The sequence below is a fragment of the Theropithecus gelada genome, chromosome 15 (genome assembly GCF_003255815.1).
Source record: "Theropithecus gelada isolate Dixy chromosome 15, Tgel_1.0, whole genome shotgun sequence".
Classification (NCBI taxonomy): domain Eukaryota; kingdom Metazoa; phylum Chordata; class Mammalia; order Primates; family Cercopithecidae; genus Theropithecus; species Theropithecus gelada.
The window spans coordinates 98213741-98228138 of NC_037683.1; the positions used below are offsets into that span (position 1 = coordinate 98213741).

At 41.1% G+C, this 14398-nt stretch overlaps 1 protein-coding gene across 6 annotated transcripts in view; it reads left to right on the forward strand.

Moving 5' to 3' along the window:
- Positions 1–14398, forward strand: part of NTRK2 (neurotrophic receptor tyrosine kinase 2) — a 364220-nt gene that overhangs the window by 134498 nt on the left and 215324 nt on the right. For 2 of the 6 annotated variants that reach the window (XM_025358958.1, XM_025358957.1), the window contains one exon: positions 6825–11983. The exons of the other annotated variants lie outside the window; for them this stretch is intronic. In XM_025358958.1, the coding sequence (XP_025214743.1) occupies positions 6825–6862 (38 nt within the window). In that variant the 3' untranslated portion in view covers positions 6863–11983. Of the gene's footprint in view, positions 1–6824; positions 11984–14398 lie in introns of those variants that run through there. 6 annotated transcript variants of the gene reach the window in all.

Below are 14398 nucleotides of genomic sequence, written 5' to 3' on the forward strand. Positions count from 1 at the left end.
ACATCTGCCTGCAGCAGCGTCAGAAGCAGATATGCAGCCCTACCTTGGTCTGGGAGCAGGAGCTTGAGCAGTGAGCTGTTAATGTCCTCGCTTGTGGGGGTGGGCAGTGAGGAGGAGGCGATAAGGCAGCAGCACATGGGGAGAGGGATACCCTCTGTGGGTCTGGGGATGACCACTTGAACTAGGTTCCTTGAAAAGCCACAGTTCAGTCCTCTGAATGAGGACTTCAGCAGTTTCACCTTGTGGGCCCTATATCACAGGATGCTGGCCTACCTTCCAGGAAGTCCCTGGCCAGATGGAACCCAGGCCTTGCATTTTATCCCACTCTCAGGCAGAGTTGGGTAATTCATGTTTATTGTAGTCGGTTCGTGGGGATTATTAACCCCACAAATGTATGTTTCACATTCCAGAATACTTGCTGCTTAGCTGAAGTTTCATTATCTTTTGCTCTTAGCTGATTTAAATGGAGATGGGATTTATCAGGTACCTGTATTCAAGCAAGGGTAATTTGTTTGACCCTCTTCTAGCTTAATTGGGACTGCTAGTGGATTTGACTTTTGGGACTTGCAGCAATAGGCAGAGACATCAGCCACACATAAGCCCAGCTGACTGTTGCTATCTTAACATGCATCCTAAATGTTAAAGATCTCCAAACTCTATTCCTGAAGTATTGCTTGGGATGCCTGACGAAAAGGTGTCGCTTCATGGCAAATCCATTAACCTCTTGTTTGGACTCTGTAGGTTTCAGCACTTTGGCTTCATATACTATAAAGAACTGGCTAGAGTATTTTGATGAAAATAAATTTAGGCACAAGATCTATGGTGGCAGCAGCCAGTGCATACTCTTCTGTGATGACATATATTGCTTATCTGTACGGAGTATTTGAATCACTGATAAGCCCCTCTAGACTTAGAATTGTGGAATGACATCTTTAAGAAAATATTTCACTTTACAGATATCTACCCTATAGATTTTTCAATATATGTTTATTGAAGCAAGACAGAAAAGCTAGACACACCCCAGGAGAACAATAGATTAATTTGGGTGTCTCCATGTGGTAGTAGTAAAACCTTTTGAGCATCTGAGTACCTCTCAAATCACAAATTCATCTTTCTTTTTCTCTACTCCACTTACAGCAATTTTAGGTGATTCTGTGGATGGGGCAATGGTATCAGTCTTTGGATGCATTCCCTATCCTCTGTGAAGTCTCTGAAATGGTAGTTGTTGAGTCCTGGGACACTCGTCATCAGGGCCTGATGATTAGAGCACATCCTCCTTAGAATTGTTGAGTTTTAATTGTGCAATAACTTTAGCTTTCCTTACAAATTCTAGCTTTGCCAAGTGTGCTTTCTATTTTCATTTTCAGCTCATAGCGAAACTTTATTTTGCAACATCAAACCAGAACATTTCCTTTAAAAACTTTCCTGACCATCTCAGTAATTTTAGTTTTTCACCTCCAGCTAATAAATGGACCATGTTTTTTTCCCCTTTGTCCCACATACACTACTCTCATTTTGATCAAAGTGAGAATTAGAATAAACCAAGTCTAGCACCTTTTCCCCAGGAGCTTAAAATGCTCCAGGAAGTACTCACTGGGTGTCCACGTGTCTAACTCTGTAGCCTTCACTGTACTTCTGAGAAAAATGTGATTTTGTACTGGAAGCTTTGGAGTGCCTGGATTCGCCCAGTGGCCAATGAGAAGAAGTAGATCCTGCATTGTTTTGCATCCTTCCTTCTCCTTCAATTCAGTTGGGTTGTTGAGTACACTGGAGTTTGCTATGGTTTGAATGTTTGTCCCCTCTGAAACTCATGTTGAAACTTAACCCCCAATGTGGCAGTATAAAGAGTTGAGGCCTTTAGGAAATAATGGGGTTATGAGGCCTCTGCCCTCATGAATGGATGGGTTCATTCATGGATCAGTGGATTAATGGATTGTCACAGGAGTGGGAGTGGTGGCTTTATATAAAGAGTAAGAGACAGCTGTACTAGCACACTCAGCCTCCTGGGCATGTCATGCCCTGCACTGCCTCTGAACTCTGCAAAGAGTTCCCACCAGCAAGAAGGCCCTCACAAGATACAGCCCCTCGACCTTGGACTTGTCAGCCTCCGTAACTGTAAGAAATGAATTCCTTTTCTTTATAAATTACCCAGTTTCACATATTCTGTTATAAGCAACAGAAAACAGACTAAGACAAAGAAAACTCAACATTTAGACCTTACTATTGTGAAACCGAAAATGCCTTCAACTCTTGGTATTTGTACGAGGCTGTGTTGAGCATAGAAAATGTATAGACGTGCTCCCTCTGTCCTCCTGTGGGATGCAGTCTGAGACGGGGGGAAATCAAAGGAAAATAAATACAAGTTTTAAAAGGTGCAAAAGAAGGTCCATGAGTGGAAGTGAATGCTGCACAAGTTTAGAGGAGGGTGAAGTAGGTACTTGCAGGAGAAGGCTTTTGCGCTGGACCTTGAAGAATAGTCTGAGTGTCTCAAAGGAGAGCTCATTTGGTGGGAGGAGATCTCAGGAGAAGGGATAGCATGTGAACAAAGTACATCCTTGGGAAGCAAAAGGGATGTTTTAGGGATGTTTAAGCAACTTCTGGATTGAGCACAGAGAAGAAAGAAACAGGACCAAGACCAGGACCTAAATTTATATATGGGGAGATTTCTGCTACAGGTACAGATGATACCTTTGTCAAAGAAGGACTGACAATTCCGAGGCTCTGAGTTTAGGTTTTAGCTCTCTCATTCATTCTTGGGTGACCTTGGACAATTCATATTCACCATGTGAGTTGAGTGAGTTATCTATAAAAGAGAAAAAGCGACAACAGCAAAGGATAGTTGGTGCAGCAACAAACAGATACAAAGTGCTCCACAAGTGCCAAATTAGGACAATTGGTGTTTAAGCCCAGATGCTGAAGCAAAGCACAGCTGTACCTTGCTCACATCTCACTTTGTGATGGAAAGCTTTTTGAACCCACTGTATTCTAGAGACCTGATGTTATGAGAACACAGGAATTTATTATTTCATTTTACTCAGTAAACATTTTCAGAAGACTTAAAAGGCATTTGTTTTGCTTTCCAATGAAGGTGAGCTGCTACCCTGGTGCCCCAAACACCAGATCATCTCCAATGGCACCATGCCACACAGATGCTCAAGTTGGCAGTTTTCTGCTTGAACTCTCCCAATGACAAATGTGATAAGATTTGCTTTTTTAGATAGCAGCTGCATCTTTCTTCCGTTCCCTTCACTTCCTTTGGGCTCAGCAGTTTTCCTTTTTGCTCCAGATAAATTGCTGTTAATTTAAATGTACTGCAGATCCTTGCCATTTTACGGCTGATTGCTTCTGAGTAATAGGAGGAAAATGTGTGCATGTTTGAATGTAAATAAATTTAAATGGGTTGTGAGCCAGTGATAAAAACGCAGAGCACTTCACTGACCTTCAACTCGCTTCCCTTCCCAGCCTTTCCCTTTGAAAAGGTCAATGAGTAGGTCCTCAATCAGCAAATAGCAGAGGTTGAGTTTCAGGCCACATCCGGTTTCTTCCTTCTCTGTTTTCAACTTTGACTTTACATCCCATTTCTCAGAGAGCACCTGCTTTATCCTTGTTCCTATATAGCTCAGCTAATGCATGCAATGGTGGCAAAGTTTCTCTAAAGTTGTTTTTGATAAAGGAGCTGGTCTCACGGTAACTACCATGCACCATCGGAATGCTACAAATGCTTCAGAATGTCACATTGTCAAAATATCTATATTTCAGGCTCATAAGCTAGACAGCTCGTTTGGCTGCTAAACCCACAAGATGTTCAGCCATTTGTTGTGGTCTAAAAACTTTCCCCCTCACTAGGAGAAAATAATCCTCTATTGTTTTATATCATTTTGTGGTCCTTCGAGTTTTTTATAATATGAGAGGGCAAAAGTTACGAGATCCTGGTAGGTAAATTGTGGCCTGGATTGAATTTTGCCATCAATCTCTCTTGAAATCAAATTAATTTTTCAATATGTAGTGGAATATCTTTAGTCTGTACACAGTATGGCAAGATCAGGGGTATGAAAGAGTAGGGTGACTTGCCTTCTTTGAGGTGAAGGGTGGTGGAAGTGGTAGTTTGAATGCATATTGCTTACAATTGCAACAGGCTGGCTTTTCCTCAGAAGAAAAATGCCGTATGTGTTTTTATGGGGGCTTCACTTGTTTTTATGGCATGGGCGTGTGGAGCTGAGATCTACTTCTTGGGGAAGGATGGATCACAAAAGGCAAGCACAAGAAGGTTGCAGAGGGACACTTGACATCAATTGAAATAGGGGCCAGGGCAGTTGCATCCTGAGTGGAGGGCAATGGTCCAGTAGAACCGTCATCTGGCAAAGTTAGCTGTGTTTCCAACTGTAATAATTAGTGAGCCTGGAGGGGCTTGTGGCAGGAAAATAGCAAATAGAAACAAAGAAAGAGAAGCCTGGTTAAGTTACTGCTGTAAACATGCTGGGATGAGTAAACTCTTGGAGTTCCTGTGCCATAAACCCATTGGAAATAAGGCTTTATGCCAGCAGTTTAATCGTGGTGTTATTGAGTCAACAAATCTTTTTATTCTGGGGTCATGCTGTCCCTATCACTGAGTTTCTCCTGTTTTTGTTGACAAAGTTGCCATCCTTATATTAATACTCACATTGTTTCAGTGGGAAGGAATTTGAGCTCCACCCTCTTACAAGATAAGAAGTTTGATTTGTTAATTTGGCCTGCTCATTTTACGTGCTATAGTGCACCGGTGAACTAGCTCAGCTTCTGTTTGCCTGGAGGCGAAACTGTTAGGAGGAGACTGGAGACAGATATGAAGGAGAATTAATCAGTGCCACTGAGTGCTTCCTAAATTCTCAGGGCTTTTGTGGGTGACTAAATCCATAAATGATGTTTGGCATCTGTACCGAGTTCTTTTGGAAGGGCAGGAGGGAGAAATGCCGTGCAAATTAAGCTCCGTAGACTCTTTTAGCATTGTTGTAAATGATGACACAGATTGGTGGTGGTAGTTACAGTTCTGGAGGCAGATGACACCAGCACTTGGCAGACCAGACGCCAGGTGGAGGAAGACGGAGAGTCTGCCTGGTTGGGCTTGGAGGTGCCATCCAAAGTTGAACTTGAAAATGTCTTGGAGATTTCTATTATGATAGGGTCTATTTTGCCACTTATGGATCTCATAAAGATTCATGCAAATGAATCACAGAATTATGTATACTAGAGCCTTCGCTGATCCACTGGGTTTCCATGGGCAAGTTCGGTGAAAGCTCACTGTCTTCTTCTTGCACTTTGCCCTAGTTGACTGGCTATGGAATTGGAGTTTCTGAGTTGGAATCTGAGCTTCATCACACACTAGCTGTGGGACCTTGGGCAAGCTGCCTCCCGCTCTGGCCTTTGTTTCCTCACAGTGAAGAGGTCACCATAGTAGAACTTATCTCATAGGGTTATTGTGAAAATAAAAGATAATAGTTTGGGCACAATGCTAAGAAGAGAACTGGCACAAAGTAGATTCACTGTCATTTATTGAGCAAATTATTTACTTATCTTTCTTTTTCTGTGGAGCAATGAAGTATTTGAGGTCAAGGAACTGCATTTTCTTTATTTTGTAACATTTATCACAGTGTCTGCTGTTTGGTTGGTGCTTAATAAATTAAGTAGGATTACTTAATGTTAGATATTACACATCATATTATTTATATATTATTATATATAATATATACATATACTATATGTCTTATAGATATAATATATACATATACAATATACTGCATGTTGTATGCTATATATTATATGTTATATAATAAATATTACATCTCCATATGTGTCAGATATTTGCTATAATACTTAAAGTTAAGCAACTAATTAATTATTTTAGAAAAGTATAGCCGGGCATGGTGGCTCACGCCTGTAATCCCAGCACTTTGGGAGGCCGAGGCAGGTGGATTGCTTGAGGTCAGGAGTTTGAGACCAGCCTGGGCAACATGGTGAAACCCTGCCTCTACTAAAAATACAAAAATTAGCCGTGCGTGGTGGCTCGTGCCTGTAATCCCAGCTACTTGGGAGGCTGAGGCAAGAGAATCGCTTGAACCTGGTAGGCAGAGGTTGCAGTGAGCCGAGATCTCGCCACTGCACTCCCGCCTGGGCAACAGAGCAATACTCTGAAAAAAAAAAAAAAAAAAAAAAAAAAGAAAAGAATCTAACTATTTGTATTGTCTAGTATTTCACCAGTTAAAGTTAGCCAGTTCTCTGGGCCAGTTGCTGAGTAACTAATCAGTTCTTTTAGAAACAATTTGCTAAAATTCATTGGGGAAAGAAAATCCGGATTTGGGTAGTTAGGTATTGTTGAAACTAATTGCCCCCACCCATAAAGACAAATATTAGATTGGTGCAAAAGTAATCATGGTTTTTGCCATTGAAAGTAATGGCTTTACTTTTGCATGAACCTTTATATAAAAATTCTTCAAGGGTCATTTGTATTGTACACAGATGTTTCCTCCTTAAAGTAAGCTGCTAACAGCTGATACAGTTGTGGGTGGAGCTGTATGCAGAAATATTTTGCATTTCTTTTCCTTGTTTCATGTACCATGTAAAATCAGTTTTAAGTTTAAAACTAAGTTGCTCAATAATGAGATGCACATTTTTCCCCAACTTCTGTTCTGTTATTATATATTGTTCTATGTTTTAAAGCATATTCCGTGTTGTGTCTCATTTTTGATGTTTATTTATTATGTTCATTTGAAAGTTATTGTACTTGTATGTTAATTTTCATTGATTTTTCTTTTGAGCATGACTTATGTTTTATTTTGTGTTTCTTTTAGGTTTTGTTTTGTTTCATAAGATCCCACTGGATGGGTAGCTGAAATAAAGGAAAAGACAGAGAAAGGGGCTGTGGTGCTTGTTGGTTGATGCTGCCCTGTAAGCTGGACTCTTGGGACTGCTGTTGGCTTATCCCGGGAAGTGCTGCTTATCTGGGGTTGTCTGGTGGATGTGGGAGGTGTTTGGAGGATGTACTATATGAAGCCTGCATATATTGTGAGCTGTGATTGGGGAACACCAATGCAGAGGCAACTCTCAGGCAGCTAAGCAGCACCTCAAGAAAACATGTTAAATTAATGCTTCTCTTCTTAACAGTAGTTCAAATACAAAACTGAAATGAAATCCCATTGGATTGTACTTCTCTTCTGAAAAGTGTGTTTTTTGACCCTACTGGACATTTATTGACTTAATTGCTTCTGTTTATTAAAATTGACCTGCAAAATTAAAAAAAGAATTAAAGTTGGGAACAGGTATAAGTGCACACTAAATAGTCTAATCTACATGTAACACATATTTTAGTACGATTTTCTATAATCAGCACTGAATTCAGAGGGTTTGACTTTTTCATATATAACACAGTGACTTAAAGAGTTAAGGGTGTATATAACCTCACTCTGGGGACGTGGGAGTGTTATTAAAAGGTTATTTCCTTCACTGTCAATAAAAGTCCAAATGTTTAGCTTAAGTCTGAGAGTCAAACAGTGTTAAGGATTGCCTTAAAGTTCCTTAGCCAGCAAAACAAAACAAAACAAACATTTAAAACATTTAAAAGGAAGAAGAAGAGGAAAAAAGAAAGCAAGAAAAGCAGCAACAGCTGTTTTGTTGGGGCTATAGACTTAGGTTCGGCATAGTCAATTTCAGAATAACTAAGAGTGGAATATATGCGTATGGTAAAATTATAACCTTGCCTTTTTTTATTTGCCCTCGGCGATCCACCTGCTTTTTAGAAGTCTGCCGAGTGAGAAGGCCACAGTATCTCATGCTGTTTGCATTACAGAACTGCAGCTTTTCTACTCTGAAAAGGCCCGCGAGCAGAATGGCTGGCCTGCTGTGAGCAGGAGAGGAGATTCTAAGAAGGATAGTCCCCCTACAACATACTGTCATACTGTTGGGTTTTCATGGGTAGGAAAGCTTGTCCTGACCCCAGCAGCAAAGAGGTGGCAGGTCGCTAATGAATATGTGCTTTATAATGTCCTTCTTCATTGCTGAGAGGGCAGCCTTAGAGCTACGGATTTCTGCATCCCCCCTGAGTCTGACCCATGGACACCTGCTTCATTCACTTTAGCATCACAGCGACCTTCGTATGCTGTGTTCAGTCTGTGCCAGGCAGTATCCTTGTCCTGAAGAGAGGTTTGGCTATCCCCACCCCACCCCACCCTGCTCCTTTTTTGTCAGGAGGACTTCAGAGCCAGGCCTGCAGCATTTTGTTTGAAAACACAATCAGCTCTGACTGTTAGACATGCACACAGACACCATAGCTGGATTGGAAACATTTTTTTTTTTTTTTTTTTGGAAATAGTTGCACAAAGGCTGCAATGTAGCTTTAAGGTTCTATAAATTTTTAACTAGTCCAACACAGTCAGAAACATTGTTTTGAATCCTGTGTGAACCAAGGCATTAATCTTAATAAACCAGGATCCATTTAGGCACCACTTGATATAAAAAGGATATCCATAATGGTTTTATACTGTATCCTTTACATTAGCCACTAAATATGCTATTGCTTGATACAGACCTGTCACAGAATCCTATGGATTACAGCATTTCACTTGGCTACTTCATACCTATGCCTTAAAGAGGGGCGGTTTCTCAAAAGCAGAAACGTGCCGCCGGTTCTCAAGTTTTCCTCCTAATTCCATTTGAGTGTAAGGGCAGCTGGCCTTCCATGTGGGGAGGTCCGAATATTTTCTAAATTCCCATTTTCTTGTTCGCGGCTAAATGACAGTTTCTGTCATTGCTTAGATTTCGATCTTTCCCGAAGGTGTCGATTTACAAAGAGGCCAGCTAATAGCAGAAATCCTGACCCTGAAAGAAAAAATGAAATTCAAGCTGTGAGCCAGGCAGGAGCTCGGTACGGCAAAGGTTCTTGACAATCAGCCATTTGGTACAAAAAAAATTTTTAAGCTTTTATGTTATACCATGGAGCCATAGAAAGGCTATGGATTGTTTAAGAACTATTTTAAAGTGTCCCAGACCCAAAACGGAAAAAAAAAAAAAAAGAAGAAGAATATTTGTACCCAACAGCTAGAAGGATTGCAAGGTAGATTTTTGTTTTAAAATGTAGAGAAGTGGACAGATAAAGCAATTTAATATATCAAAGATCAGTTGACATCTCCTAGGGAACGATGAAAACAGCAGGCTATTAGAAAATTGTTTCATACGATTCTCGTGTTCTTTTCGGTTTTTTAATCCCTAAAGATCACGATCAGTAACATAGCTTCTCTTTTCTGTACTCTAGACCACCCCTTTTCATCATTTTGCTTTCTGTCTCCCCTATAAGAAATGTGCTTTTTAGAGCTTCCTAATGGCATGTGTTGCATTTTGGCAGCATTAGAAAAGGAGAGAGAGCATTTTTGCTGAAATCGGGCCTGTCACTCTCCAACTAAAGGTTCTGGCACTGCAGTGCCAGGCAGGTCTCTGAAATGAACAGAATGACCTGTATGAGCCGATGCCTGCCCTTTCAGAGGGGCTGCTGTCCCCAGTCGCAGCCAACTGTGCCCCACAGGAATGGGACCCCAGGTTTCCAAATCTTGTGATTCTTTAGGAGAAACATGAAACCTGGATTTTGTGTGAAGTGTCCCTATTGTTAAAAAGTTGGCTCAGTTATTTTTAAAATATTTTGTAAGCCAACAAAAGTCTGTGGGCTGCCAGTTTGTTACTTTTGTCTTAAAACATGATCATTGTTCTCTCACTGTATCCTTCTGTCTTTCTTTTGCAAATTCACTTTTCTTTCTTCCTGACCTTGCCATTGAGGGCTTTGTTACCACAAGCTAAGAAATTGAGTTTAACAACCCAATTATCTGCAACACGTCAATTACCTTTGCTCCTCTCCTGTGATTCCCACCATGCTGTGACCCTCAGCTGTCTCCCCTTGCTGGGAATTCTGCACCAATGTCTCCCCTCAACCCATTCCCTGGTTGGTCCTACTCCCGTGTAGCCAGAGACATCCTAGCAAATCCTTCCACCTGTTATATCTGACGCTAATTTCTTTTTGGCAGCGCTCATGTCTCTTGGCCCAGTCAAGTGCTGCCAGGTTTAGATAGGAAAGTACATGTCCCATTTTCATGGGTGCCTTTAATGTGGTCCAAGTCCTATATCTTATTATATTTACTCATGGCTCAGTGGGAGCCTCCAGAGACCCTCTCAGGCTGCTGAGCTAGACTAAGGAACGCGTCCAGTATCCTCACACGAGACATTGACTCTGTGACGACAAAAGTACCAACAGTCTGAGGCTAAGAAAGATTCATCTCACAACAGGAAAAGCAAATGTCAACACACATGAGAGAGAATTGATTCAGGGGGTTTCTCTCCCAGTCTCCCAGCAGGGACTGATTTCAGTTCCCACCCATTAGGTTTTCTTTCCAGAAATAGGTAGCAAGGACAAGAACTAAACAATCCCAGCCCCACCCAGCAACACAGAACACAGGAGTTTGCTTTTGGCTTCTCACTTTCCAAGTAATCCTGAATTAGGCCCAGAATAGCTGAGGCTTGGAGCATCTCCTCAGACAGAGCCGAGGTGACACCTGTTCAGTGGTGTGTGGACTAAATAACTCGAGGAGCTCAAGACAGAACACCAGTTTCATGCCAGGTGCGAGAGAGAGCATGATGGAGGGAAGCCCGCTTTCTCTCTCCTCTTCTTTTCTCTTTATTCCTTTAGGGCACCTGACTTCTCTTTCTCTCTCTCTCTCTCTCGTATTCTAAATTGACCCCATGACCAACTGAGAATGTATTTTTGTTTCATCGGTTGTTTCGCAGAATTAAAACACACACAACTTTTTATTCCTCCGTTGCAAAATGGAATCAGGATACTACAGAGGACCTGTGCTTTCTTCCTTTGCATGATTTCCACCTCCACCTGTTTTGGTGCTAGCTGCCTAGAACTTCTCTCTTGGTTTGAGTTTGATTCCTTCACACTACACTAGAAGTTCATTTCATCTTATTTTGTCCAGACTCCAGATACGGAGGGACAACTGGAGTGAGGACAAGCAATTCCATACAATATAGGGTCTCTCAGGGTTGGTGCATCCAGCCATGTGGGCAGGGCCAGTCACATCTAGTCTACGGCTCCAGAGCCTCTGGAGTTGTGCAGCTTAGCTGACTCATCTCCAGGGAAATTAGTACAGAAGTAACCACTCTATTAAGTGTGCTCTGCTATGTTCACATGCCTGTAGTACCTGCAAACCATGCCAGGTTCATCTAAAGACATAGGAGAGATTAAGGACTCTCTTGGACAGACCATGAATTGAATTTGCTGCCAGGTGCTGCCAGACTGAATTCGGTTCACAGAACTCCCAGCCCAGGAAAGTTCCATGAAAATGGCTGTTGCAGAAGGAAATTTCCCACTAAAGTCAGTCCATTTTCAAGTTTTGGGCTTCAGAGACAAAAGAACGTCCCAGCCACCTGATTTTGATGGTGAGGTAACTCTAAGTTTAATTCAGACTAGTGTTGCAGTGTAGCTCTAGCGTGGTCATGAACGAGCACCCAGGATGTGTTGAACCAACCCCCACCCCTAACTACTGACTATGACTGCAGTAGGTTTTTATGGGGAAAAAAAATGTGTGGAAAGCAAAAAGAAAGGAACAGAGATTTTTAAAATCACCTTTATTGTAAGACCGTCCATTTGTGAATTGAGTATAAACATACGCAAAGTAACAAGAGATTCCTAAGAAAGACAAATCCTTGAGTTTCACCCACTTCATGTTCAACCATTTGCTGTAATCCAGAGGCAGCCTGTGAATCATTCTCATGCCCTGTGTGTTTTTTTTTTTTTCCCCTATAATGTTCCAGGTTTAAAAGCCAATTTTTTCCACGTTTTCTGTAAATAATGGATAATCATTTTTAAAAATTTTATTTTTAGTGCTGTTTTAGCAATGTGGATAGATCATAAATGTACTTGCTGAATTCAATCATTTTTAACAAGCCAATAAAGTTTGATAATTCACTCCATGTGTCTTGCATTCTCTATAGATCTTGTGTACTTCCTCACACCTCCTCAAGTGTGTGCTGTCACCCGAGTACCCTTGGTTGCGTTCAGAACTGAAGACGTTAGAAGAAATAGTGTGAGAAATGTCACTGAGAGTTTCAGGGGAGTCCCAAACCCATTTCAGATTCTGTGATAAATTATCCCCCCAAAAAGGACTTTTAAAATTTCTGTCGGTATGAATTGTCCATTTATTGTTTACTGATTCTTGCATCAGAAATATTTTCATTGGCTAAAAGGCAATCCTTTAAAAAAAAAAAAAAAAAGCTTATGGGAATTTTTTTAAAAACCCTAAATTCCATGGCAAAGCCCTTTGGTATTTAAAAAACTTGAAATGACCCAGGTCACAACAAGAGAGTATAGTTAATGCTCTGTTTGTCTATTCCAAATGACTTTGTGGACATATAAAATAATGACTTGGGCTTGAAAGCGAGAGAGAGGGGAACATGTTGGATGTAGAGGGAAGATACCATGAGACCATAACTGTTAGCATGGTGCCCACACTTCATGTCCCTTTTGTCTCTATCCTCAGGTCAGCTGCATGGTTCCTGCCCCATTTATCCCACTGAAAACAGGATGTAAAGTGAGCTTTGTAGGACCTCAGGCTCTGATTCATTTGAGCCTGCCATCCCCTTCTGTTAACACCCACGGGATTTTGCTCTAAATCGGACTTAGGGATTGGAAAAACTAATCTAGTGTGACCTCATGCTTTGTCAAGTATACTGCCCCTCTTTTAAAAGCCCAGTGTTGGGCTGGGTGTGGCGGCTCACATCTATAATCCCAGCACTTTCGGAGGCCAAGGCGGGCAGATCATGAGGTCAAGATTTCAAGACCAGCCTGGCCAACATGGGGAAACCCTGTCTCTACTAAACATACAGAAATTAGCTGGGCATGGTGGCAGGTGTTTGTAATCCCACCTACTTGGGAGACTGAGGCAGGAGAATTATTTGAACCCCAGAGGCGCAGGTTGCAGTGAGCCAAGATTGCGCCATTGCACTTCAGCCTGGGTGACACCACAAGATTCCATCTCAAAAAAACCAAAAAAACAAAAAAACAACAACAACAAAAAAAAGCAAAAAAAAAAAAACCCAGTGTTCAGTGTTAGTGACTTGTGCTTTTTCCAAACTCCCTTCTCCATTTATTGAACTGAGAACAGGTTGCATCTAACATCTGAAGGTCATATGATAATTTGGAGTGGCAGGCATTTGTCGCAGACTATGCAGGTTTGAATCCCAGCTATGTCCACAAACAATATAATCTTGGGAAAGTTCTTTCACTGCTCCATGCTTCTGTTTCTTCCTTTGCAGAATGAGATGATGGTAATAAGAATAGTACAATATTTACCTCACTGGGCTGTTATAAGAGTTAAATGAGATGGCTCAGGTAAAACCCTTAGCACATTGCCTGGCAAGTGGGACACTTGGTATTGCTAATAGCTAATACTTCAAAAGAGCTCTGGTTGGCGGGTCGTTGGGTGTATCTCAGTAAATGTCCAAGAATTACAAACCCACTTGCATATCTCGGTCATATGCAGATTGTGTGGTTGCCAATAATGGAAACCAAATGAAAGGAAACTTTACTCACTGGGCCATCCTGGGTGTGGCCCAACCTGTGAAGACCACTTTGAAATTGTTTCAGGAGTTATTAGGATCCTGCTCTTGAATTCTTCTATCAAAGCCAATTCTTACACACTGATTCTGCCTCAAGTTTGATTTTGATAAAATAAGAGGTTCTGATTTATTTGGCCAGTATCCTAACAGTTCCATGAGTTCGAATGATGGTCTGTCATTTGCGAATTCTTGGAGAAATAGCTCTGAATGTCTTACAGTGAATACAGCTGGCCTCACTAGTTCTCATTTTATTAATTCGGAATTCTTTTTATCATTTCAACAGGGACTGCATTAACTTTAATTTTTGAATTATCTATTGAAAAATCTTTGGCTAAGAATGTAAGTAACAACTTAGCCAGAAGATTGTTTCAAAGAAAAGATAGTTTCAAGTTCCCTCAAGACTTAGAAACAAGTATTCACAGGCAATGAGTTATGAGTAACTAGATTATTCTTTTCCTTCCTGAAGTCGTTTCTGGTAATAGCTCTAGGAGGCCACACATGATTGGCCCAGTTGGAACGACTTCATGTTCGAAGTCACAAATTTCATGTTCTTAAAAATACTTCATAGTTTGCACTTTTTTTCTTATCATTAAATCTTTTTAAGTGAGTGGCATTGATGTTTTTCTAGCACTTAATTTAGGACAATTTTACTGTTGCTACCACCTTTCCTAACACATCCTTTAGTGAGCTCTACCACAGGACCTAAGAGGTAATGATAGGTGACAGGCATTGACTTCAAACTTAAGTGCTTCATGATCCTCCCAAC